Below are 25352 nucleotides of genomic sequence, written 5' to 3'. Positions count from 1 at the left end.
TGTGTGTGTGTGTGTGTGTGTGTGTGTGTGTGTGTGTGTGTGTGTGTAGGCACGGGATATTTGGGTAAAATGCTACTTCTAGCTATTTATTTATTTATTTATTGTTTTACTATCGGCAAGTCTTACTCAGAGCTTTTATCTTTGTTCTTTCACTGAACTTTCTTTTGTTGCGTATTTATTTAGCAGCAGACTTTGATCTTTTGGTAGCCTTTACATTGTTCTTTGTTTGTTTGTATGTTTATTTGTTTGTTTTGTTTTAAATTTCATGAGTTGTGCAATGACAGCTTTTTTTTTTTTTTTTTTTTTGGCAACAGAGCAGAATTTCTCTTTGGGGCTTTCTGAAAACTTGAAGGTGAAAATAGTTGGCACACCTCCTTCAGAGTCTTTATGAGAAAAAAGACCAAATCCTAAAATTGATTGCTAATGAGTCATTCTGAGTACTCAGTGGCATAGCATGTGAAATCATAAAGAATAGCAGAGAAATTTAAGCTTGGCTTCATTTCTATGCATAATGAAGCAATTTTCAGTCATCAAATCCTCAGTTATTTCTACCCTCTGTATGTGCACATTCAGCTTGAATCCAGACATGGGAACCTGAAAGAGTTAACACAAGCGTCCATTCTCTCTGGGGCTGACTTTGTTGTTGGCTCTGTCCTGGAACAAATTACACACTCAGTGTACAGTAACGAGATGGCATGTTTTTAAAACTGTAAAATGGTCAGAATAGATAAAGCTTTTTTTTTTTTTTTTTTTGAGACAGTCTCATATGGTCTAGACTGGCCTCTAACTCAATATGTTGTTGAAAATGACCTTGAACTCCTGATCCCCCTGCCTCTGCTTCTTGAGAGATTTTATTTTGTATTTGTTATGTTTATGTGCTTGTTTGTGTACCTATAGAAGTTTATTTGCACCACATGTGTTTCAGGGCCCACAGAGGGCAGAAGATGTTGAATCCCGGGAACTGGAATTTCTGGCAGTCATGGGCTTTGGTGTGGTTGCTGGGAGCTGAATCCTGATCTTCTGCAAAAGCAGTAAATTCTCTAAACCACTGAGCCTATCTCTCCGCTCCAAGGCCAAGAAATTTAACCATGAATTTCTGTTCTAGTATTTCATCTTTGATGATCACTTTTTCATGGGAGGGCCTGTTTAATGTCTCCATTTTCATATTGGTTATGGGGAGGTCTTGAGAAAAAAAGTTTATTCTTTTTTGTCTGATAGTACGTTTTCTTCAAATAACTATCTTCCTTGTTTTTCTCCATAGAGACAATTGAGGCAAAAGGAATAATGTCTTAGTTCTTCTCTGTCTCTTTAGACATGTTTGACTGATGAAGAAATGTATCTCTTATGACTTGATTGCCATTGACCTACCCTCTCCTCTGACCCCACAGTGAGCTATCACTATGGGCATCTGATCTTACCTAGAACACCCTGTAGGGACATGGCTTGGCATATTATACATTGTCTGTTGGCACTCTGTCTGCGTGACAGAATAGCAGATTCATTTCTGGATTCTTGCCCTGGTTGGATATGAATTTTTGCTTTCAATGAGAGGGCAGAACGATGTCAGTTTATAAGCATTTGAGGGAAATTTGCCATCATCAAGATGTTTTTAGGAGACTTTGATGGAATTCTTCTTCTTCTTCTTCTTCTTCTTCTTCTTCTTCTTCTTCTTCTTCCTCTTCCTCTTCCTCTTCTTCTTTCTCTCCTCCCTCATCTTCTTCCTTCTCTTTCTTTCTGTTAGCATACAAAATGATTGGTTGGTTTTGGGGTCCACTTAAATCCAACATAACTCAAAAACCAGGTCAGTGCAGATGGCCAAATTATATTGTCATCAAGTTGCTACTGATTGATCAGGGCCAAAGAACAGACTCAGGAGCTGAACTACAGCCTCGAAGGGACATTGTGTAGCATATTTAAAGAATGAAACCACAAAGCAAGGGGGAGCAGGGTGGGCTGTAGCATTGTCCAATCGTATTTTGACATAAGGGGTTAAGCAAGGGAGTTTCCATCAGTCAGGGTAACAGTAGGTTCCTGGGCCTGAGAACATGAACTTAGTTGACCCTGCCAGCAAGATAGAAAAGCTGTTCTTGAAATGACTGGACTCAGACAACTGTCTGCTTACAAATTGTTTCTGAGATGGCTTGACTCAGATAACTGTGTCCTTACAACAGAAGCTGTTCAGCTTTTGGGAAGTCCCCAGCTCCCCTAGTGCCTGGAACGTTGAACTTAGTTTCTCCCTGTGATTAAATGGAGTCTAAAACTAAATGGTAGTACTTAGAATAAACTCCCTTTGCTTGTTCTCAACAGTTGTATCTTGGCATTTTCTTACTTTGTTTTTGTTGCTTCCCCCTCTGGTCTCCTTCCTCCTTTGACGTAGCTCCAATTCTAATTTCACATCACATGTAATCTGTTATTGCAGGTGTTTTAAAATGTGACTTTGCAAGACCCCACTTGGGTCAGAGCTGCTATGCGTGTTATATAATATTAGCATAATCTACTTAACATATTATTTTGATCAAAATTTATATCAATAGCCATGATTTAAAAATTCATAGATCAAGAGAACTCTTTAGCAACGTTTTAAGTCTACTCACCTAAAAATTATGCAAGCTCTTTCCTTTCAAGAGTTAGAAGTTGGCACATGCAAAGAAATGCCTGAAATTGCAAAGGTGGAGAGAAATGTTAGTTTCTTTCTGGCCTTGCTGGTTCCAGGGAGATGCAACTGTGTGTAAACTGCTGTGCTAACAGGCCATGCATCCAGAATAAGCAGACCCAGCACTTCCTGTTTGAACTAGAATCTACCAGTATATGTTAAAGTCATGTTTACTCCCTGCTCTGTGGCTTAGCATTTACATCTTGTACTTGGAGGGAAGTTTTCTACCCAGAATCCTCAAGTTTATCCTCTTCCAATTTTGATTTACTGAAAGACCAATATGCAATGTTTTTGTGATTGTTTTAAGTATTATATTTCAGTTCTGCTTTAATGCACTCCTTTTCTATAGCTTCGCAACAAACTACCATGAATTGTGGTTAAAACCTCATCCATTTAGCGTCTCACAGCCCTGCAATATGTGGTTGAGTTTTCCTCTTCAGCTTTCATAAAGCTAAAAAAAAATCCAACATGATGATTAGGTACCAACATTCAACACGTTGTTTAGGTACTCTTCGGGAGGCCTGAGGAAGAAACTACTTGGAAGTTCATTCAGATTGTTGGCAGAGTCCACTTCCTTGGGGACAGACTCCTATGCTGGCTTCTCTCTTTTTCCTAGGGCTGAGGAGAAACATTACTCTCAGCTCAGAGAGGTTTCTCTGAGGTCCTGTCATGTGTGACTTGCTCTCAGGGCTGGCTATAGAGAATCTGCTATCAGAGGGAGTCTCTCATGCTTCAAATCTCTCTCACTTCTGTCTGTGACGTCTAGACTTGAATTTAAAAGGCTCTTGGGATTAGGTTGGTCCTACCAAATAATCTCCGCTTTATGAAAGACAGCTGAGCCATGTAACACAACTAAGGGAATAAGTCCGTCGCAGTCTGGGTTTTGAGATTAGACAGCACATGTACATTTGGTGCGGACATCTCAAGGTTGACTTAGCATTCTGCCTCCTACAATTCAGACCGATGTTCATTACATAGCACTATGAAAAGTTGGCTGTGAACACATTCTGAAAAGTCTTTTTTGGAAGAAAAGGGAGCTGTCACATGCAGTTTCAGGTTTTAAAGAGCAGTTTATTGACAAATTCGACAGCAATTTGCATGGTGAGAAGACAGCATTTTATTTCACTGAGTGTTCATGTGAGTTTATGAATACACAGGATATTTTTAACCTGTCTTACTTTAAACCATCTTAGAAGTGATTCATGCTTCTGTAGCTTAAGTATCCTAAGCCATAAATCACAAATAATTCCATAACAGGATAAATTAAACCTTTGTATAATTTTAGCAAGAACTCAAGTTGGTTCTTGTTCTTCAATAATATTACGTCACCCATATGGATTACCTAAATTGACTTTTTCTGCATCTAGAGTTCTGCGAGTATTTATTGTATGAGAAGACTAAGCTGGAGTACTCACCAATGGACATTCAGCCCAAGATGTGGTGGTGTGGGTCTGTAATTCCAGCAGTTGACAGGCGGAGTCAGGAGAATCAAGAGTTCATGGCCAGCCTTGGCATAGTGAATTTGAGCCACCTTGGGTACATGTTCTTGAAGATGAACAAACAGACAAACAAAATGGAGAGAGAGAAAAACCCTATAACTCTGGGATGTAATATTCAAATATCTTAGAGGTAAACAATCATAGTTAGTCCAAGGCCTTCCTGTCCTGTAGCAGATACATCAGTAGTCAGTCTTTCAACCTGGACTTTTCCCAAACTGTACTGTTTTGTATGCAACCCATATACATTTTTGGTTTTCAACATCTAGGAATGTAGAAGTAACTATATATAATATATAACTACCACTTGAATTCAACGTTCAGGCAAATTTAATGTCTTTAGAGAACATTCATTTTATAATTTAAATGCAATTATCACAACTTGTGTGGAATTTGATTTATTTAAAAATACGCTAAAAATCTATCCGATATCGACTTCTTCTATGTTCAAAGGATATAACCTTGTATTCATGACTATTTTGAGGATATCTGTATGCTTTATGAGTAAAACAAATACAGTCAGTTTTACGGAATATATTGTTTGGTCAGGAAAGTATTGGCATGAAAATGCTTATTTTGTTCTGTAGTATTGGATGGTGAATTAAAACATACTAATTGCTTTCTTCTTTTTCTCCCCTGTCTGATCTTATTGCCATAAGAAATCTTATTGCTATCATTCTAGCAAATGAATCTGAAAAGTATGCTGTTGCTGACGGACTGTTATTGAAAAAAAGCAACATGACAAATTAAATGTGTTGTTGAGGTAGTGAAATTGTGTAATAAAGTGAGTTTCCTGTTCAGCCCTGATAGAATTGTGCCTTTCAGCAAATTGAGGTTAGTGATTTCAACCCAAAGATCAAGTTGCAGTAATTTTCATCTTGAGTGTTACCCAATCATAGAAAAATAAGCAACAGTTACTCAGCAGATGTCAGAATCTTTCTAGAAAGATTCTTCTCAGTGGATGAGCTAACACTGGTGCTGCCTGTGGCAGAAGGAGACAGTGAGGACAAGCACTTAATAAGATGTATTTTACTCAGATTTTCAGGTTCATAAAACTATTTGCAAGCATTTTATCTTTCGACACCTCTAACAATCCTTGTAGAAAATGGATGCCGATTTCATCTGGTCTGTAGGTAATTGATGCTGCTTTATATGAAACAATCAGAGCATGTTATAAGTTTTTTCTTGTTGTTGTTTTGAGACAGTGTTTCTCTATGTAGTCAGTCCTGGCTGTCCTGGACTCATTTTGTAGACCAGGCTGGTCTTGAACTCACAGATATCCTCCTGCCTCTGCTTCCCGAGTGCTGGGATTAAATGCATGTGCTACCACTGCTATGCTGCATGTTACAGATTTGAAAACCAAGGATGAAGCTAGTTACATATACACATCTTGCCAGGAGAATACAAAAGAATGAAGTGACAGTTTGTATGAGGGTGGAGGATGCCGATCCCATCACTTTTGTGGGCATAATGAAGTGTATTTATGAAAATACTTCACCTTTCTTGTGTGGACTGTTTGAACGATGGGGTTAAGAATAGTTTGAACTTTAAAGTAGCTGGTTGGCATTGCTGCAGCTTTATGTTGCTAACTATGGCCAGGGCAATTGGGAGGAAATCACATATTACAACCTTCTTCCTTTTGCAGCTCAACTGCGCCTAGACTCCATGCCTCCTTTTTGTATCTAACCATTCTGAGTACCTTCTAACCAAGACATAGCTTTGTCCACATTCTTCAGGTGCCCATACTTCCCTCCTTATCAATTCTACTTTGGAATGACAGTTTGTGGCCAGAGGGCACACAGATTTTCTTTCTAGGACACAGGTGGTGCAGAAAGAGCTGGGGTCCTCATGGATTTCAGCTACTTCCTGCTAAGCAGTCAGAGCCTAGTGAAGAGAACTGAATGAGGAGGCAAAATGTGAGAGGAGCTGGGAGCCAGTATGGATTTATGAGAAGGTTTGGGTGGCAAAGCAAGGTCAAACTGCAGTGGTTTGTTTTCTTCTCTCTGCTATCCCTCTTCCATCAAGTCAAGAGGCTGTTATCGGTTGCTAGTGTTATGACTGGGCACATCCTTCCCAGGTCAAACACGCTGCAGTCTGCAAAGCCAGCAGTAGATTGCAGTCCTCTGCAGTCCAGCCAGGTTGGCAGAATTTGTGTGAGCCTGTACTGCTCTAGCTACACGACTGAAGGTGTGCCTTTGATGGGGTACTTGAGGGTAAAAACAGTGAAAGCTTTTCCTGTCAAGACAGAGTCCTCTAATGTTTTAAGAATATAGACTTATATTTGACAGGGCAAAGCTAAACCTGACCCTCACAACACCCCTAAATATGGATTTCCATGGTGTTTAGTCTGTGGCAGGTAATTTAATTTTCTCCTAAAAGTGATGTGTGTTATGGTTTTCATTTTATCATTCTGCATCAGATGTCCCATTTGGTATTTTTTATTGATGCAGAAAATATTTAAGGACTAACTAATCAATTAATACTACCCTGGGAGAACACTGACTTGCCATTTTAACAGCAAACTCTCTTTGTGATTTTTTGCAGCCTCGTCAGCCCAACCCTGACTGGCGTTACTCTGCTTCCTTAAGAGCAGGCATGCACAGGTATGTGTTTTCTTCCTCCCTCTCTCCTGCCTCCTTCCCTCCCTTCCTTCCTTTACTTGGGAGTAACTTGAAGTGGGCTTTGTTAGATAAACTGTATCTCCACAGCCCAGAAGCAGCTGTTTTAATTGAGAAGCTTAAAAACTGCCCGGGAATGCAATTATTTTGGTCTCCATGATTATTTCTTGAAATATGGGAAGTAATCAGTGCCAAGTGCTTATTGAGTGCTGGGAAATGAGGATGCCATATAGAACCAGAGGCCGGTGTTGGTACTCTCATCAAAATTCCTGCAAAGATGTGTCAGTTTAAAAGGCATTTACTTCAACATAAACCTATTTTAAATTTTCTGTGATAATTCTAGCTCCTTCATCCCCTTTCACCTACACTTTCTGTCTCTCTTAAAAATTATAATTAGTGCAAGTCAGCCACTTTCAGGTTTGAGTACATTATAAATGTATATACATACAGTATTTCCTATCTCAAACTCCTTGTTCTCCTAGCTCACACTGAGTCTGTTAGCCATGTTAACTGATAGCTATTCTTGTTTATATGTTTCTCCCTTCTGGAATCTTTTGTCTTCTCCATCATTTTGCTCTCTTACCTATATAATCAGCCAATATAACGGGCCATGTTCAGGACTTTATTGAATATCTGGAGACCAAATCTAGCTTGCTTTAGATTGACCTAGAGTAATAGCATTACTCGAGACTCAGATTTAATATAGTTTTCTCTTTTCTATTTGTCTCTTTGACAGTAACTGATTCCCAGAGCTGATGTGTTCATGCCATGGGGGCAAATGAAAGACTCATTATTTGTGACTGTCTTTGGAAGCCAGATAGGGAGACTCAAGAAACTAATGATTGTATTAGCAAAAGAATTTTTGAAGAAGAAATGAACTGCAGACTTTAAGCCCCTCAAAATATCTGGACAATTATTAATTGAGTCTTCATCAAACCTAGGTCAATGTCTAAAGAGAAAACTTACAGAAGTGTATGTGTAGAATTAATGAAGAAAATATAATTTCATCTCATTAAACATGCATTTAAATGTATTACATTAAAATAAATTAATGCTTTCTTAACCTTACAAATGAGGAGAGATTATTATGTGATTACTATTTCTGAATCAGAAGTAATAAGGGAAGGGCTGAAGGTTGGTAACTGACTTGGTGAGATGTCATGCTCGAACCAGGGTCATTAAGCTAGAAGCTCTCATACACATGCTGTTGTGCTAGGCATAAGAAGAATTGTTTATACTTTCTAGGGATGAACTGTGCTTTTGTCTGTATCTGGGATGTTTGTGGAGCGGTACATGAGTAAATTAAGCTCATTTTGCAGTATCAGCTTTTACCATTGTGATTGAATTAGTGTTTTGCTTGAAAGGTACTGAAGCTTTGAGGTGAAGCTTTTTAAAAACTGTGTTTAAAATAAAATATTAAAGGAATTATCACTTTCTTTCCCCATAAACAACTTGCTCCTTTCAGGTTTCAGTTAAGAAATTTAAGTAGGTAAGAAATGAAATACAATTTGAAACTAAGATGTTTTATTTTTCTCACAGTGTAGGGCATTAAACATGTATCAAAGCTGTGACCTTAGAAAAATGCCCTCTTTTCACAGTGCAGTTGGCTTCTTGACCTCTTTAGCCTTGGGCATCATGTCACTCTTATTTTACTTTTTTAAATCTGCTTTGAGCTGAATTGGTTGTAGAAAATTATGTCTTATGTCCTTATACTTTTCTGGTAGGTCCAAGAATACCCAAAGGATATTAATATTTGCAGAAAAGAAATGAAAATTCTAAGTTGGAAATGAAGGGTAAGGGTGTTAAGTCAAAGCTGAGTCAGTGGATTTCTACCCAGTGTGTTTGGAGTGAAAGAGCAAGGGACTGATGGGTGTATAGATCCCCTCTCCTGTAACTGCTCTACTTATGATCTGTTGTCCCATGTAACTACTTCAGTCAGTTGCCAAAGTTTTACTAATTTAATTTGAGGTTAAACAAATGTCTAATTTAAAAGTGCCCCCCAATGTTGGAAAAATTTGCCAGCTACTGAGTTGGGATCCGTTTTCCTTCGTCTATCTGGGTATATTTGAAGCTCTGGTGTGCACTAGGTATAGACATACACAAACAGATATTCTTCCTGCCCTTGGACAGTTTGTTTTTCAGAGTCTCTATGAGTCTCTGAAGTCATGTCCTGGCAGTGCTTTATGCTGATCTCTTCTGGATCTATGAACTGCTGTGATTGGGCTTCTCTTGTCTTAGGATATGCTGGGTAGGTTGCTTATGCATAGAATAATACAGAAAAAACAAAACAGAAACAATGCTAAGAATTAATCAGGTCTGGTAGCTTTTGTTCCTGTGTGCTCATCCTACTGTTCCTTTTAGTATATTAAAAAGAAAAGCCACCTTTTTCTTCCAGTTCAAAACTAATAAAATAGTTGAGCTGGGTATGGTAGCACATGTCTAATACCTCAACTTAGGAGATAGTTAGAGAAAGACAGAAACCTCAAAGCCGATGGAGCAACTTAGTGACATGCTGTTAAAGTCAATTAGGAAGGGCTGGGGATGTACCTGAGTGACAGAGACCTTAGCAAGCGTGTATGAGGCACTGTGTTCAACTCTCAGCGGTGCATGCATAACCCGCCTCCCAGGAATGAGTTGGGTAGCCAACCTGATGTTATTGCTGACAATATTAGTATGCTTAATCTGAGAGAGGGTTGGGAGTTTGGAGAGCAAGCTTCCCTCATCAGCATTGAAATGTTAAGATGGCATTTGTCCTCTTGTGGGTTTTTTGTTAGATTTAGTGGGCACCACAAGGCATTAATGAAAACCAAAACTGCCATAAAGACAGAACACGTTATTATCACTGTAGCACAGCAAGCAGTAAGTGGGCAATGGTTTCGTAGTTTTACAAGGTGACTGCTCAGCAGTAATGGTTGCAGTTCAAGCATGAGCAAGGAGTGTTAGCTGCAGCCCTCCCTTCATAATGGAGACAATTTCTGAGGGCGGGAGGAGAGTTGGAAAAGCATTTATGGTCTAACTGTTATCTGGGTTTATATGTTTATTCAGCTCTGTTCACCTGGAGGAGGCGGGCATCCTACGGGCTGGTCCAGGAGGGCCTGATCAGCAGTGGCCAACAGTATCCAGTGCAACACCAGGTAAAGAGCCAGGCTCTCACTTTTCATGTTAATATTAAAGGCTGAAGAAACGGGGAAATTCAGGAATGAACCCACGTTCACACAACTTCTGAATAGCGGAGATAGGGTTCAAACACAAGTGTATCTTGCCCCAAATCCAGCCGTATGTGACATGGCTGCAAAGCATACTGCCTCACAAGAATCCACCCAAATTAAAATGAGTACATTTGTAATACATAACAGATGACATAGAATGTGTATATAAAGACTTCTTTCTAAAAATAACCAGATGCCTTTCAAATGATTAGGCTGAATAACATGTGCAGCTAAGGGTCTATTTTTTGCTGTCAACTCTAAGGATTTTCATTTATTCTAATCAAGTAGCATTTGCTATTTATGAGTGTTTCACAAGTCAAGTAAAAGTAAGATTTGTCAAAAATGCACAAGTTGAGGCAATTTATTAGACAGCTAATATTGCCAGATGGTAAGGGGAAGAACATGAAAGAGACCATTGAGCAAATCTGCAATCCCAGTGCAATGAAGAGTGAGGGAAAGAGAGTGTTTTCAGAATACTTAACTGTTGTAGGATGAGGAGGCACTGAAACAGTTTGGAGCTACTCAAAGCTGCGCATGAACTCATGCTTGGCCACCCTCCCTACCTTTAGGGTTAGTGTTGCTGTCATGGGGACATCATGGGTTAGTTTGGTAAACTAGGAGCTAGCTTTGAATATACCTTCTCATTAATGATGTTGGTTGGTGTAAATTCCTAGGTGCATGTGAAATGGGAACATTTATGAATTATTTCATGTTTCTGAACCAGGTTTGTCCTTCACAGTCAAAAGGATGTTAGGGCTGTATATCCCTAGTGCATATGTGTGAGTATGTATATATGTGTGTATGTGTGTACATATACGCATATACACACACATATATATGTGTATACATACATACACATACATGTACATACATGTATTGGCCATCAAGCAGAGTGCATCCAAGATCTTTTTTCTTTAATTTTTTTTTATTTCTAAGAGTTTCATATGTTTATACAATGAAATATCATATCTAATCCCTATTTACCCCTTCCAACTTTCACTATATCCCTCAATATGGACCCTCCTAACTTCATGGCATTTGTTATGTTGGCCCACTAAGTCCAGTTAGAGCTGCCCAGATGTGCATGGGTGTGGAGCCACACACTGGAGAATGGGAAACCTACCAGTTACCACTTCCTCAAAAAAAAAAAAAGTTCCCATCAGCTTCTTAGGTAGGGGCATGGCCCTCTAGCACAACTGTTCTGGCCCATATTTTTGATGGACATAGATGGTGAATCTCCATTGCTCTCCTTGCTTATCGGCTTCTGACCCATGATTCATGGCCCTCATGGAGTGGGTAGAGCTCACATTTACCACTTACTCCGCCCTGACCTAACCATGCTTTTTGAAATGCCTCCACACCAATTACATGAAGTAAAAGGGTTCTCTTCTGCTTCTGCCCTGTCCTTTGGACTTTGAGGCACCGGAACTCGAAGTGTGCTCTTTGTAGAGGAATGGCATAAAGATTAGGATTATGATCTAGAATGAGAGCTGAGCTGAATTCCAGTGTCAAGCTTCCTTACTGAGCGCACATCGACAATGTGCCAAAATGTATGCTCTTTAAATTATCCTTTCTGGAAGCTGAAAAAACAAAGCAGCACCTTTGATATTTGACTTGTCATGAGAACTGAAGAAAAAAGAAGGGCTGAACAGTGCGTGGCAGGTATCACCAATGCATACGTAGTCTGCTAACCCTATTTATTTTAGGGGCGAGGGGTACTTTCATAGCATTTAATCCACTATCTGGCTTTGACGGATGCCATCCATCATGGTTAGAATCCAGTAGTTCTCATTTGTAGGTCCAGATTCAGGTCTTCTGAGGTTTCCTGGATCATTCAAAGATCCATACATTCCAGTCACCCACCTCTACCCCCTGGACATTAAGTGAGGAGGGTTTGTTCGTTGCTCCCAAAAGAAAAGGAAAATGCTTCTCTAAAGTTGATTTTCAATCTCAAATGAAACCTTCTTTACACTGACACTGTCACTCCATGTGCTTCATGGAGTGAAGGTGCTTCTGGGAAGTTTCTTCCTTGTGCTTGCTGCCCTTACACTTGTGTCAGCAATTCCTGTGCCTTGCCATGACTGTCGTTTTCATGCCAACACCGGCAGTGGTGTGGCATGAGAGAACCTGGGCATGTTTTGCACGTTTTTTTTTTTTTTATCCTTGTGTGTGCCCCTTGGAGTTGTTTTCCCTTTTAATTCTTCTGCTCTGTTGGTAAGCTGTTCACTTAATTTCACAGTCTGTAGAAGCCTGGGATAAAGAAGCTGTGTTCTGAAGGGATCAATGGAGGCAACACAGGTGATGTTTTCTGTAGGATAAACAAGTCAGGCATTAAATTGGTTGATTTTCATTACTGGCTCCTGTTCTCCAGCTTTGCCTTTTGTGTAAGCAGACCTGGTTTACATGCCTCCTTATTTCTCTTAAGCATCCGGTGGGAATGTGCATGGAGAAAATTAGCTAAACAGTGAATGTGAAAAATGCAGTTACAGCCTCTGAAAGGGTGGAGGGATGTGTTCTAGAGGGAGGGATATTAAAGGGCCAGAGACTCATGGTACAGCTTTTTAACTTTGTCTGGGTGGATACCCTGAAAAAGCCTTAATGAATGTTCTCTTGTGATTAACGACTAGAAGGAATCCAGAGGGATCCCCAAAAAGATGGTCTCTGAGTTCCAGGGAACTCGTTTGGCTGTCTGCAGTGGGTCAGGCTGCCTTTGCCTGTTAGTTCTTCAAGGCTCCTCTTTATACAGTTCCTAGAATCTCTAGAGCTACCAGATATGTGCAAACTGGATATAACAGTGCACACATCAGCACAAGGGATGCCAATAGAGTAACAGGGTCTCACGTAGAGGCCAACCTAATCTATATGGGAGACTCTTTCTCTGAAAAACAAACAATAAACAGTAAATTCCAAACAAAACAAAACAACAACACAACCAACTCTACTTCCTAAAGCAACAGTAAAAATATTTTACAGTGAGAACTCTAACTGAATCTTCAAGTTCTGCATCCATGAAGTCAACCAACCACAAATAGAAAATATGTGGTAAAAACGCATCTCTACCAGACACGTACAGGCATTTTTTTTGGTCACCATTTCCCTAAATAGTACAAGGTAAAAATCCACATAGCATTTTTCATCGTGTTAGGCATAATCACTCATCTGGAGATGATATAAAGTATTCAGAAGGAAGTGTGATATTAACATGCAAACACTATACTATTTTGTATGTGATTTGATTGGTTGTTTGATGGTCCTGGAGCCCATCCCCCCTGGATAGCCAGGGATAATAACTGTTCTTTCTATTTATCAAAAGAGCCCAGGGAATTCCAAGGCACACAGCTCTGCCAAAGATAGCATTATAGCTTGTGAAGGAAGCCCCCAGGGGACCTGGAACTAAACAGTGAAAGATTAATTGGGTGGGAAAGGCTCTAAGGCCATGAGTCTTAGCTGGAGAACTCAGGGTACTAGACAGTGGTTCTCAAAGTATAGTTCCTGGGGTAGAGTAGCAACAATACGTAGGGACTTGTTAGAAATCCAAGTTTTCAAACAAGCTCTCCACGTGGTCTCAATGCACCCTGAAACTTAGGTGGTGGGTTTGGTAACTCTGGTCTGTGATCTCCACTGCTCAGGAGGCGGCCAGCAGGGGGACTGCAAGTTTAAGTCCAACCTGGACAACCATAATGAGACACTGTCTCAAAATAAAAAGCAAAAAGAGTAGTAGATGGCAACTCGCTGCCAGAGCACTCACCTATGTGTGGGAAGCCCTGCACTCAATTCCCACGCCAAAATTGCAAATCAAGAACAGCAAAGATGAATTGGGCCAGAGTAAACATTTCTGGTGTTGCTTAGTATGTTCAGAGGCTCAGAAACTGTGTGGAAGCCATCTCTTTATGTGTCTTGTGGGAAGGAGGAGCCTCTCCCAGACCCAAGAGACAACTGCTAAGCACTGGAGCTCCGGATTCAGAGGCTCCTTCCTTTGATTTTGGCTATGCTGCTCCATTGCTCTATGCTCCTAAGACCCTTCTGTGCTCAGTTTCTTTTTCAGGAGATAGGTGTAGGAGTGGTGTCTTCCTTATGAAACCATTACAATTATTAAATGGCATAGCACTCACATATTAAAGAGTCCAAAGAAAAACATCTAGTGAAAAAAAGAGCTATTTTTATGATTTCTCATTTAAAAAAAAAGGTGAATCTGTTCTTTCTTTACCTTCAAAATTTAGATCCTGAGTTTCTCTGAGTAGTCTCTGTGGGTAGGCTGTGTTACTGAAATTTTAAGTGCTCATCTCTGTATTTCCTTGTAGGATTGCTTTTGTCCTGGTTTGTCTCATCTCTTTACTCTGTGGGAAATGGACATGGTTATGTGTCCTACTTTTATAGGGAGACTCCAAGCTCTTGCACATTCTACAGATTTTTGCCTTTCTGGCCAAGCCAGGTCCCCAAGGAAAGACTCAGTACAGACTCCATCTCTAATCCGTCCTCCCAAAGAAACCCTAAGGTTTTTTTTTTTTTTTTTTTTTTTTTTTTTTTTTTTTTTTTTTTTTTTGAGTCCATTTAGGAGCACTGTCAACATCTTTTATGTCTCCTGAGTGAGTGCAGCCTCAGGCTCTTAGGGGAGAATTTAGAAAGCCTGCTGTTCCACTAACCTGCTCACCCTGGACTTCAGCTGTTGTCATGGCAATGCTGGGTCTGGTAGGTACGTACATATCCTTATTAGGAGAAAAAAATGAGTTCAGGACTCCTGCGAGTAGGGCATTTTCTCTCTGTGTCCTCCACTGTCACCTTCCATTTGACAGCCCAGAAAAAGAGCTTTGTGTAGTGATCTCTAGCTGGGGAAGGTAAACCCTTGAGAGATGCAGTTTTGTTTTCTGGGGGTGAAGTTTATTATTTATTTGTTGGAATACTTTGTGTCATCCATGACACGCAAAGATTTGCTTGTTCTGGCCTGGAGGGAGGTATCAACATTTACGAGAGGAAGAATTAACCCTGGAGAAATCAGGAAGCTTAAGCCTTTGCTGCCTCTGTCTGTGTGTCCTCTCTTCATCTCGTACTGGGGGGGAGGAGGGGGGGGGACACTCTGCGCCTTCCAGTTTTACTGACTTTGTAGGTAAAAGGACGGAGTTGAGAATGTCCTGGTGTTTTGAAATACTTTTGTGCAATAAGTAGCTGTTGTGGCAGTTCTAGACCCCCTGTATTTTCTATACAGTTTTCCTCACACCAATGTCTCCAGGGTTGGTAGCTCAAGGCAAAACACAGTCAGGGTTGGAAGCATGGCATGTACTTTAGAACTTCTTCCTTCTCAGTGTCCTCAAATGGAGACTCTAGGTACCCTGAAAATTACCCCGTCTCATATGCATTCATGTATGCTTCTTGACGTACAATTTTGAGGGCATACACAGTGATGAGAGGTGCACATCCAAAGCTGTTCCCCAGGGCTGCAGTTTCCTTCAGACCCCATGGATGCGAAGACACAGGCTACTGCTGGGCAAGAAGCAGAACCTCATTATAGTTTCTCTGATGATCATTGATCCATTGGAGCAATAGAGCGTGGTCCCTGAGGAACTCCCTCCTGACAACCTAGACTGTGTTTTTGAAAAAATCATGTATTTTGCGTTTTTGTTCACTGGTTGTGCGGAGCCAGCCGTAGCACACCAACATGTAATCCCAGCACTCAGGAAGGCTGAAGCAGGAAGATTGTCAGGAGTTCAAGGCCAGCCTGGTCTGTATACTGAGTTTCAGGCCAGGCTATGTAGCAGGACACAATCTTAAAAAAACAAAACAAACAAAACAAAACAAAAAAACAACCATTCAACAGGATTTCTGAAATCCTCTTCTAGTTCTTTCTATGCACTTTCATTGTTGACTTTTTAAATCCTTTATCGACACTCTGAGTCAGGTTTCTGCTAGGGAGATCCCAGTTTTGTAAAGATCCCAAGAAGGGGAGAATTCACCAATCTTTCCACTTGACACAGCTCAAAGACTAAAGACAGCAGGCTGCCTGTTGTGTGAGAGTTTTGTGGGGAAGGGGAAATGAAGGGTGGAGTCTGCACTTCCTTCTGTGAGGAAGATTACTCTCCTTGTTTAGATTAGGAGTCTGGGAACTCCTATTTGGAAGGCACTTGAATGTGAAAGGTCTGCTTCTGACCTGGTTCACAGTACAATTCTCATGACAATTCATAGTTGCTTTAAGCTTTGCCGTTCCAGAGGCCCTTGGCCTCGGCCCACACTGGCAAACTACGAACAAAAGCCTGCCATGGTGACAGTGAGGAATTTTTGTAGCAGGAATTTTTGGATACAGTCAGCCAAAGGAACTTGAAAAATTCATCTTCACAGAAGCAGCCAGCTTTGCAGTTGAGAAGGTCACTGCCTAATCTGGAGAAACATATTCAGGCCAAGCACTGGTTGTAGACCAGGGGTCTCTAGGGAAGGGTCGTAAAGGTTATGATTGCTGGAAATGAGTGTGTAGACTCTAGAGGGGACTTTCTCTGCCTTGTCATTTGAAGCCTCATTGCTCAAAATAAGCAAAAGGGTAGGAATCAGAGATAGATGCTGCTCTACTCTGCTCTACCCTAATCTACCCTCCGAAGCTAAACACTTCCTCAGCAATACTCTTGTTTACCTTTTAGGGAGAGGACCATGTCAAGGATGGGAGGAGCCATGCTAGAAGGGATACTACCAAAGGAAATCCAGGAAAAGAAATGTTTAGGTTCCTGTTTAAACAGGAAATTGAGATCTTTGTAGAAGACATACCTTACAGGTGTAACCACTGAAATTTGAGGTATAAAGAGGTAACTTTTGGTGTCCACAAGAGAAAAGAGACCATGAGAAGTTTGTTGTCACTAAAATTGTATCTCTTGCTTGCTATATCCCAAACCCTCAGTATCTAGATTACTGGTATCATTACATGTTTTTTTTTTTTTTTCAAAGCTTAAAAATGAGTGAGGCTTGCTTTGTAGACAAAAGTCCAAACAAGTAAGGTCAGTGTTGATGAGTCAAGAAATTTCAACATGTTGAGCTTATGTCCAATAGCCAAGCCTATGTCTTAAGCTGTTGCTCACCTAACGTGCTGGGCCAAACCCAAGTGATGAAGTGATATTCCCTAGGTCTAGTTGTTAGGATTGTGCAGCAAAGTTACACAGCTGGTTCACAAATCATGCCACGTGACTGGTTCCATGTGGAAAGTTTATTAAGGGAAGGGTGAAGGGGGTCACAGAGACCATCTCTGGGCAGGACAGGAGGGAGAGAGAAGGAGAGAGAAAGACAGAGAGAGAGAGAGAGAGAGAAAGAGAGTGAGAGAGACAGGATATGGTGAGAGTTCTCTTATAAGGTGACCCAGAGCATGCACAAGTGGTTTTAGGTGGTTCATAGGTGCCTGATATCCCATTTGTCAAGTCCCTTGGGGCTGGCTATAGAGATGCCTGCTTATGTATTCCAACATTCCTCCTTTTTTGTTTTATTAAAAAGTGAAGAGCTCGGAAGGGGTGGTGGTGGGGAGGGCATAGGGGAGACTTTTGCTCTTCAAGCCACTTCCTGTTGATTAGGGCCATTGTCATTCTCAGGGTATAGCTGTTCCCTACCATCAGGGTCAACTGGAAGGTCATTGTCATCTGGTTCTGTGGGCAGAGGTTGATAATCCTGTAAAAGTAACTGATTAATGGTTTGGTTAGAGAATTTTTACATTTGTTGTTGGAAGAATGTAGAGAGGAAGTTAATAAAGCAGGGTGCAAAAAGCAAAAGCAGAAAGATGAGCAGAAGAGGTGTGAGGAAGGACAGAATCCATTTCCATATGGGGCTCTTGAAGACCCAAGAGCTAGAGGCCTCGAGCTGTTCCCTTTGCTTTTGTAGATTTGTCTGGAGTTGTTGGATTTTGTCTTTTACTATACCCAACTGGTTGACATAAAAACAGCATTCCTCCTGGAGGAAGATGCAAAGACTACCTTCTTTAGCTGTGAGGAGGTCCAATCCACGTGGTTTTGCTGCCAGCAAGTCGATTTGCCCTTGGAGAGTTAGTATTGTCTGAGCCACTTGCTGAAGGTCCTGGGTGAACTGTGAAGAAAGCTGATAATACAAAGTTAGTGAAGTGGCTAGTCCTGCTGTCCCGGTCCTGACAGCTGCTGTAATTCCTGCAACAGCCAGGAGGGGCAGGATTTGAATTGCCCTCTTATCCTGCTGGGCAGCTATTGAGTCCACGACTGGGATTGGTAGGGGCTCCTTTTCATTTATCACCCCCAGCTCAGGGAAGAGGAGCACAAGCGCGAAAACTTCTGACCAACCAGCAAGCAGAACCAAGGTATTATTAGCAGTAGGGCATTGGGGTTGAGATGAGGTATCAAGGATTATAGTTTTATTACACTCTAAGGAACTTAGCATTCCTATAGAGTGTGTCCCAGATGCCTTGAAACACCTTGCCATGCCGAAGAGGGTGATCTGAAAAAGGTAGAGGGTTGTGGCAACATCAGAGTCAGGGCAGTTAGTGAATGGTGAAGTAAGGTTACTTGACAAAGTCACCAGAGAAGCTGTCAATGGTAGTTCTGAGTTGGTTGTGCAGCAAAGTTTCACGGTGGATCCACAAATCATGCCACATGACTGGTTCCATGTGGGAGGTTTATTAAGGGAAGGGGGAAGGGGTCACAGAGACTGTCTCTGGATAGGGCAGGAGAGGGGTGGGGAGGAGGTGGTGAGAGTTCTCTTATAAGGTGACCCAGAGCATGTTCAGGTGGTTCCAGTTGGTCCATAGGTGGCTTCACGGATGCTTGATACCCGGTTTGTCAGGCCTCTTGGGACCGGCCATAGAGATGCCTGCTTACGGATCCCAACACTAGTGTTTTATATTTTGTTTTTACTCTACAATTTAGATGCTGCCTTGTTTAAGAATATATGTGTTTCATTTCTGTTTACATAATCACCTTGAGTCAGATAAATAACCTGAAGCCACTGAGCATGTGAGCACCTTAGATTAGATGCTCATCAACCTGCTAGATTTGGAAGAAGATAAGTAGGTGTGTAAACAATTATGAGAAAGATATGTTTGCGTCTCTGGGTTTGATGATGAGCCAAAAAGTACAGAGTTTCCTTTTTTTATTTTTATTTTTTCCCCCAAAGTCTACTAGAAAGGCTGTCCCTTGCCGCCTCCTAGGTCTGGAGATAGAACTCCATGCCTTGTGCTTGCTAGGCAAGTGCTCTACCAGCTGAGCTGTATTCTCGGATCTCTTACTAGGAAAACAAAATGAAACAAACAACAACAAAGCCCAACAACACTAACGCACAATAACAGCTCTAAGGAGATTTTCCTAGTGAATGTACTAGTAGGAGGGTCTTTGTTGATCAGCTTTTAAAGTCTTTAACTCTTGTACCATCGTCTGTTGCACTGTAGAAACAGTCTTTTGGAACAAGAAAAAGATTTAACAGCAATATCTACTGTTTACTAAAGACTGTGATAAAAGCATTTCACAGGTATTACATAATTAAACAACTGTGTGTGTGTGTGTGTGTGTGTGTGTGTATGTCCCTCTGTGTGTCTGTTTGTCTGTGTGCTGTGTGTCTGTTCTGTGTGTCTCTGTGTGTGTGGTCAGAGGGCAACCTCAGATGTCATTCCTCAGGTGCTTTCCAGCTTTATTTAGAGACAGGGTGTCTCACTAGCTAGCAAGCCCTAGGATTCACCTGTCTCTGCCTCCCTAGTGCAAGTATTAAGCACCCAACACCATGCTTGACTTTTTTTTTTTTTTTAAAGCATGGGTCTGGGGATCAAACTAATGTCTCTGTGCTTATGAGACAGCACTTTACCAACTGTGCTATCTCCCAGTCCTTACACAACTTTAAAAGAGAAGTTCATTATCATTCCCATGTTTCAGAGAAGGAAATGGAGGCTTATGCAAAGTAAGTAATTTTCTTACATCAAGCAGCTGATCAAGGTGTTTTGCTCACTTTTATATTTTTGGTGTCAAGCAAAGGGCTTACACATGCCGATGCTTAAGAAAAACTTATTGAATTCATTAATGTATACAGTGCCAAAGGCAGCATTTCAACCCATATCTTCCTGCCAAACCCTGTTCACTTAACCTGTTTCTGACATTTTATCCCACATGGTAGATGAAGGGAATAGTTGATGGTTTCATTGAGCTCCATGTCACCTACAGTGGCCTGTACTGGTTTCATGTTACTGCCATCACAAGTTTATATAAATTTTGTGGCTTCAGATATCACAGATTATTATCTTAAAGTTTTGGAAGTCAAAGTTCCAAAGGGGTCTAAATCATGGAGTGTTCCAGACACTCTAAAGCAAAGACCCGCTTTCCTTCAATAACATAATATCATGCTTCACATTTCTATCTGAGCCCCCAGGCACTTTTAATGTCCATATTTGCACAGATAGTGTGTTTGGAACAATTTAGGTATTTTCTAAGAACCACCCGATTACTTTATCATGTTTCCTATATCTTATGGGTCTTCTCTAGCAGAATAATTAGTATCATCTCTATTACTGGTCTGTATAAAGTAGTTGAGACCCTTTTGACCCGTCTCTCAAAATTCTTCCAATCTACCCATTGCCCAATTCCAAAGCTACTTTTACAGTTTTAGTTATTTGCTACAGTATCCTTCTGCCTTGGGGTATAAATTATACCCCTGTATCCAAAGACCACCATAGCAGATTAATACAGAATAGGTACTTTAAAACAACGTAACTTGATTATTGGATAGTTTTGAAGATCAGAAGCCCAAAGTAGTCTTCACTGGCTAAAATAATGGAGTTGGAAGGGCTACATTTCTTTTAGAAGCTCTTTTGAAGGACTCTGAAAGCTGGGCACAGAGGCACATAGCTATAATTACAACACTGTAAAGATAACAGTTGGGAGGCTTAGGCGTGGAGTTCCAGGCCAGTGTGAGTGGCATAGCAATAGAAGTCATTAGAAGAATAAAAAAAGAGGTCCCATGTTTTTACACTTTCCAGCTTGAGAGGTGTCCTGCATTTCTAAGCCTTTGGGCCCTTGTTTCAGCTTCAAAGCCAGCAATGTAGCATCTGCAAATCAATCTTTCTCCTTCATTTCTAAGGTTGTTGTAAATGCACTGAGTTTACCTAGCTAATCCAGTATAATCTAGCTCAAGATCTTTAATCATATATGATTAAGATCACTTTTACTATGCAATATAACATATTTATAGATCCTGGAAGTTAGGATATGGACCTTTTTGAGAGAAAGGCACATCATTTGCCGTATAATGGGTCCTTTGGCATTCAGGCAAAGGTGACTTCACATTTGCGCATATGCATGTGCGTTTGTGTGTGTGTTGATAGTTTAATAAAGGTGAAGGTAAATTAAGATACATATTAGGAACATGAAGAGGCATAATAATTATATATAGACTAGACTTAAAATCCTTTTGAAAGCTACTAATTGCCCTAACTCTAGTTGAGACTAATTAATTGTCTTTCTGCTCCAAAAGAGCAAATGTGAGGCTGGTTGTGATGGCTCAGAGGATAAAGTGCCTACCTCGCAAGCCTGGCAACCAGAGTTTGATTCCTTGAACCCACAAAAAAGTGAAAGGAGAGAACCAACTCCACAAAGTTGTTTTTGACCTCCACATGCTCACCTGGAATGTACACTGCCCCCCCCACGTTATAAAACATGATGGTAAGTAAACAGATGTATAAAATTAAAAAGAAACGAATGCAAGGAATAGAGTGATGAAAGTTAGTAGCATTATTTGCAAAGACAGTCTGAAGAATCTTATCAGGGCCTCCAATTTCCAAAATGAAAGGATGAAAATAAAAAGGTATCCTTCTCCCTTGGTGGGAAGGGAGAGCTCTGCTGGTTGATGGATTACTCAGTAGAGTTGAGGAGAATAGAGAGAGAGAATTTAGGTAAGGAATATTGTGAATAAATAGTGACTGCTGGTACTTGGCACAATCCATTTAAAATCAGGCTTTCTATACTTCCTTCCTCAGCTGAGTAAACAGGAACAGTAAAAAAGGGGTAGAATTAGAGGTGTCTTCCCTCCTAGTTCTTTCTGGACCACATCATCCAAAGGACAGAGGAGCCCATCTGCTGAGCATTCCCCTCTGTCTGGACAGAAAGGGAGTAGCTCTCACTATATTATATAATATAATATATTATATTATTATCCCACTATATATATATTGGAGCCTAAGGCTGACTGCTGTGCACCTGACTTAAAAACCTTATTCTAAGGGTTGGGAGGGGAAGGAGAAGACATGCCTCGAACCATCCAAAGGCTGGCCTGGAAGAGCAATTATGGGACTTTTTAAACCAGTGGTAGCTGGTTAAAAAACAAACAAACAAACAAAACAAAACAAAACAAAACCTCTGTCCATGAAGTGATGCCAGTCAATGCTTGTGGCCTGTCTTGCTTGCCTTTAGCATTTGTGCCTAGGACTAAGGAAGTAAAGGTACAATCAGGACTTCAAGAATAACAGAGAAGAATTAAGAGCCTGATCCATATGTGTGGGCTTGAAGATGGGGAGTGCTTTAGCCACTTGCCTTTTCAGTTTTTCTTCAAAGCAGTTTCCTACATTGGAGACAGGAGACTGGTATTCTGGGCCTATTCTCTGGGTTTATATGTACCTCAGGGTTTGTTTGTTTCTAAACATGTGCAAGAACCTGGGTTGACAGCAGCTTCCTCTTGAGATGTAACAGGCAAAGCACTTACAAAGCCTCTCTGTGCTCTTCCTCACTCTCTGAGAGGAGGTGACTCCTCTCACTGCTGATGGTGATAAGGCCTTGGGGCCAGTGAAAGGGCATCCTCAGGGGCAGCATCCCTGTGAGCTCTCTGTGGCACTGAGATACCAGTCCAGTGCTGTCCCTGAGGTCTGCCTTCCTGGGACTGTTTAGTCAGTGGCCATTGCCACTTCAGTTTCCTCCTAGTGTTGAAGCAAGAATAAGTTGATTCCACATAATTGCCTCTGGGAAATTTCTTATGGGAGGATGGCTTTTTTTGGTGTGGGATTTCGAGGTATACATTAGCTTCTGTGATCTTTCTTACTCAGGGCCACAACCTTGCCTCCAGGATAATAACCTTTGAGAGACTGTGATTTGAAAGGCATCTGGGGCAGGCTGCTACATTTCCGTCACTGGCCATGAGCATTAGCTCTTCTTAAAATCCTCTTTTATTCCTGTCCTCCATCGCCCCGCACAGATGAAAAAGTGAAATACCATCTTCTTGCCAGAGGAAATTTCCTCAGCTTGGTTCCAATATTGAGTTTGGTCTGAACCTTATATAGAGTCACCTTATTTATTACATTATAATTAATTACATTAATTACATTAATTACTTAATGTAATTAAGCCATTACATTAGACCAGGTTCTAATCCAGCTGATATGATTAAAGTATTAAATATGTAACATTTAATAATAATTATAAAGTGACATTTAATAACATTATAATAGTAATAATAGTTCTTTCCTCATAATTAGTAGTGGAGAAAAACGTGAAAGATAGAAAATAACAGTGTCAGGTGATAAGAATAGCCTTGTCATGCATGGGCAGGGCCAGTGAGGGGGAGGGGAAGATGGGGAGTCCAAATACCTGACTCTGTTGTACCCAGGACAAACTTCATGTAGGTCAGCTGAGCTGGTCCATCGCTTCTAAGAGGATCTCCCAGATTAGTTTTATAAGGCATAAACCCTTTCTCTACAGTCATGACTGACTGATGGATGTATGGAGATAACCTTAGATGATGGAATTGGGAATCTGAAGACCGTGTCTGTATTATTTGGCTTTTTATAGCAGAATGGAATGTATGATTCGGAGAGGAAGAAAATTCCAGGCAAAGAAAACAATACTTAAAAACAAACAAACAAAAAAAACAAGAAATGGATAATCTTGGTGACTAGGAGGCATGTGCTTGGAAGGCTGGGTAGGAAAGCAAATGGGACGTGAGCTCAGAAAGGCAAACTAAAGCCGGATTTTATAGAGCCTTAAATACTCTGATTTCAAAACAACAAAGCCAAACGTGGTGTTTCATTTTCTGGCAATAGAACCCCTGGGTTTGTGTTTAGGAAATGCTTTTAAGCTCTCTCAGCTCTACCAAATCTTCAAAAATCAGCCGGTGAGGTGTCAGGATGAGTTAATGAGCTAGCAAGAAACACCATGTTTCCTCTCTCACAGCAAGTTAGGGAACGTTAAGTGTGTACAGAGAGGGAAGTGAAGGGGAGGCAAAGGCAGCATTACCCCCCCCCCCCCATACTAACACATACCACTGGATTGAGCACGTTCTTAATGAATTCAGGGGACTTGGTGTGATCATATCTGAGAAAGTGTAGATAGTGAAGGCAGGTATGTTTAAGGATAAGTTTAAATTACTGTAGTGACCTTCACAGTGTCAAAATCTCTCTTGTACCACCATATTGTGCAATAATATGTAAAATGAGAGAGAGACTAAAATATGCATGAAAATAGCTCTGGATGGTTTTGTGTCAAACACCAGAAAAAAAACAAAACAAAACAACAACAAAACTACCAGCACCTTTTTCATTCAATTTAAAACTCCCAGCGCTTAGCACAATGCCTGGCACACAGTGATTGAAGTGTGATGGTCCAAGGTGGTGAAGGTCCTCTGTGCTGCTGTCCTCTCGCCGTTGTGGTATTCTGACAGATTCTCCATTTTATTTCCTCAGTGCGGAGATCTCACTACTTGTCTAGAAATGGTTGCTTGAGGCTGCGAAGTGACACAGCAACACGGAGCCTGGGATGGCTGCCACATCCTAAGAAGCACAGATTGCAGATTGCGACGTGAGGGGGAGGGGAGGGAAGAAAAGTTTGAAAGAGCAACCAAAGGCACAGGCTGCTTTACTGGTAGGGGGAAGGATTGTGCCTCACACACGCAGGGATAGGGCAGGGCGTGGAGACTCTTAGAGATAGGTCTGTCACGGGGCTGAAGGAGGATGCTAGCCAGCCAGCCATGGGTTCTAGGTCCAGGCTAGGCTAGCTTCACGGTCCCTAACATTTAGAGACACTTCATTGCTAGATCCCAAAGAGACCTGGGGCGAATGACTAACTGTGGTGTCTATTAGCATACCAAAATGCATGCCTGGCCTTAGGCTCACTCAGTACCTGTGGCTCCTCCCAGCATTTCCTACCTCTATTGTATCCTAAACCGCTCCAGCCCAGGGCTTCCTTCCCTTCCCCCAGCTTCTGATCTCTTTATAAATGTTCCATTTTAGTCTTACTCCTTTGGCTCCTCTCTTGGCCCTTTCTTGGCCTCTTGGCTCTCTTCTCTCTCTCTTCTCCTCCTCCTCTCTCACTCCCCTCCTCTTCATGTCCTGATTCAGTCTGGGACTCTTCCAGATGCCCCTGGCTATGTCTCCTTCATATCTACAATAAAATCATTTTCCTCAGCCATACCTACAGGCAGTCATGTT

The 25352-nt window shown here is 41.1% G+C and overlaps 1 protein-coding gene across 3 annotated transcripts in view; it reads left to right on the top strand.

Annotated features, from left to right (window-relative positions):
- Pcdhac2 (protocadherin alpha subfamily C, 2) overlaps positions 1–25352 on the top strand; it is an 86002-nt gene that overhangs the window by 47819 nt on the left and 12831 nt on the right. For all 3 annotated transcript variants that reach the window (XM_055606752.1, XM_055606751.1, XM_055606750.1), the window contains exons 2-3: positions 6694–6752; positions 9813–9901. In XM_055606752.1, the coding sequence (XP_055462727.1) occupies positions 6694–6752; positions 9813–9901 (148 nt within the window). The remainder of the gene's footprint in view (positions 1–6693; positions 6753–9812; positions 9902–25352) is intronic.

Source organism: Psammomys obesus, unplaced genomic scaffold (genome assembly GCF_907164565.1).
Source record: "Psammomys obesus unplaced genomic scaffold, mPsaObe1.curated_primary_1811, whole genome shotgun sequence".
NCBI classification, from domain to species: domain Eukaryota; kingdom Metazoa; phylum Chordata; class Mammalia; order Rodentia; family Muridae; genus Psammomys; species Psammomys obesus.
The sequence above is the reverse complement of the archived record's forward strand: the minus strand, read 5'-3'. Positions and strand labels throughout refer to the sequence as shown.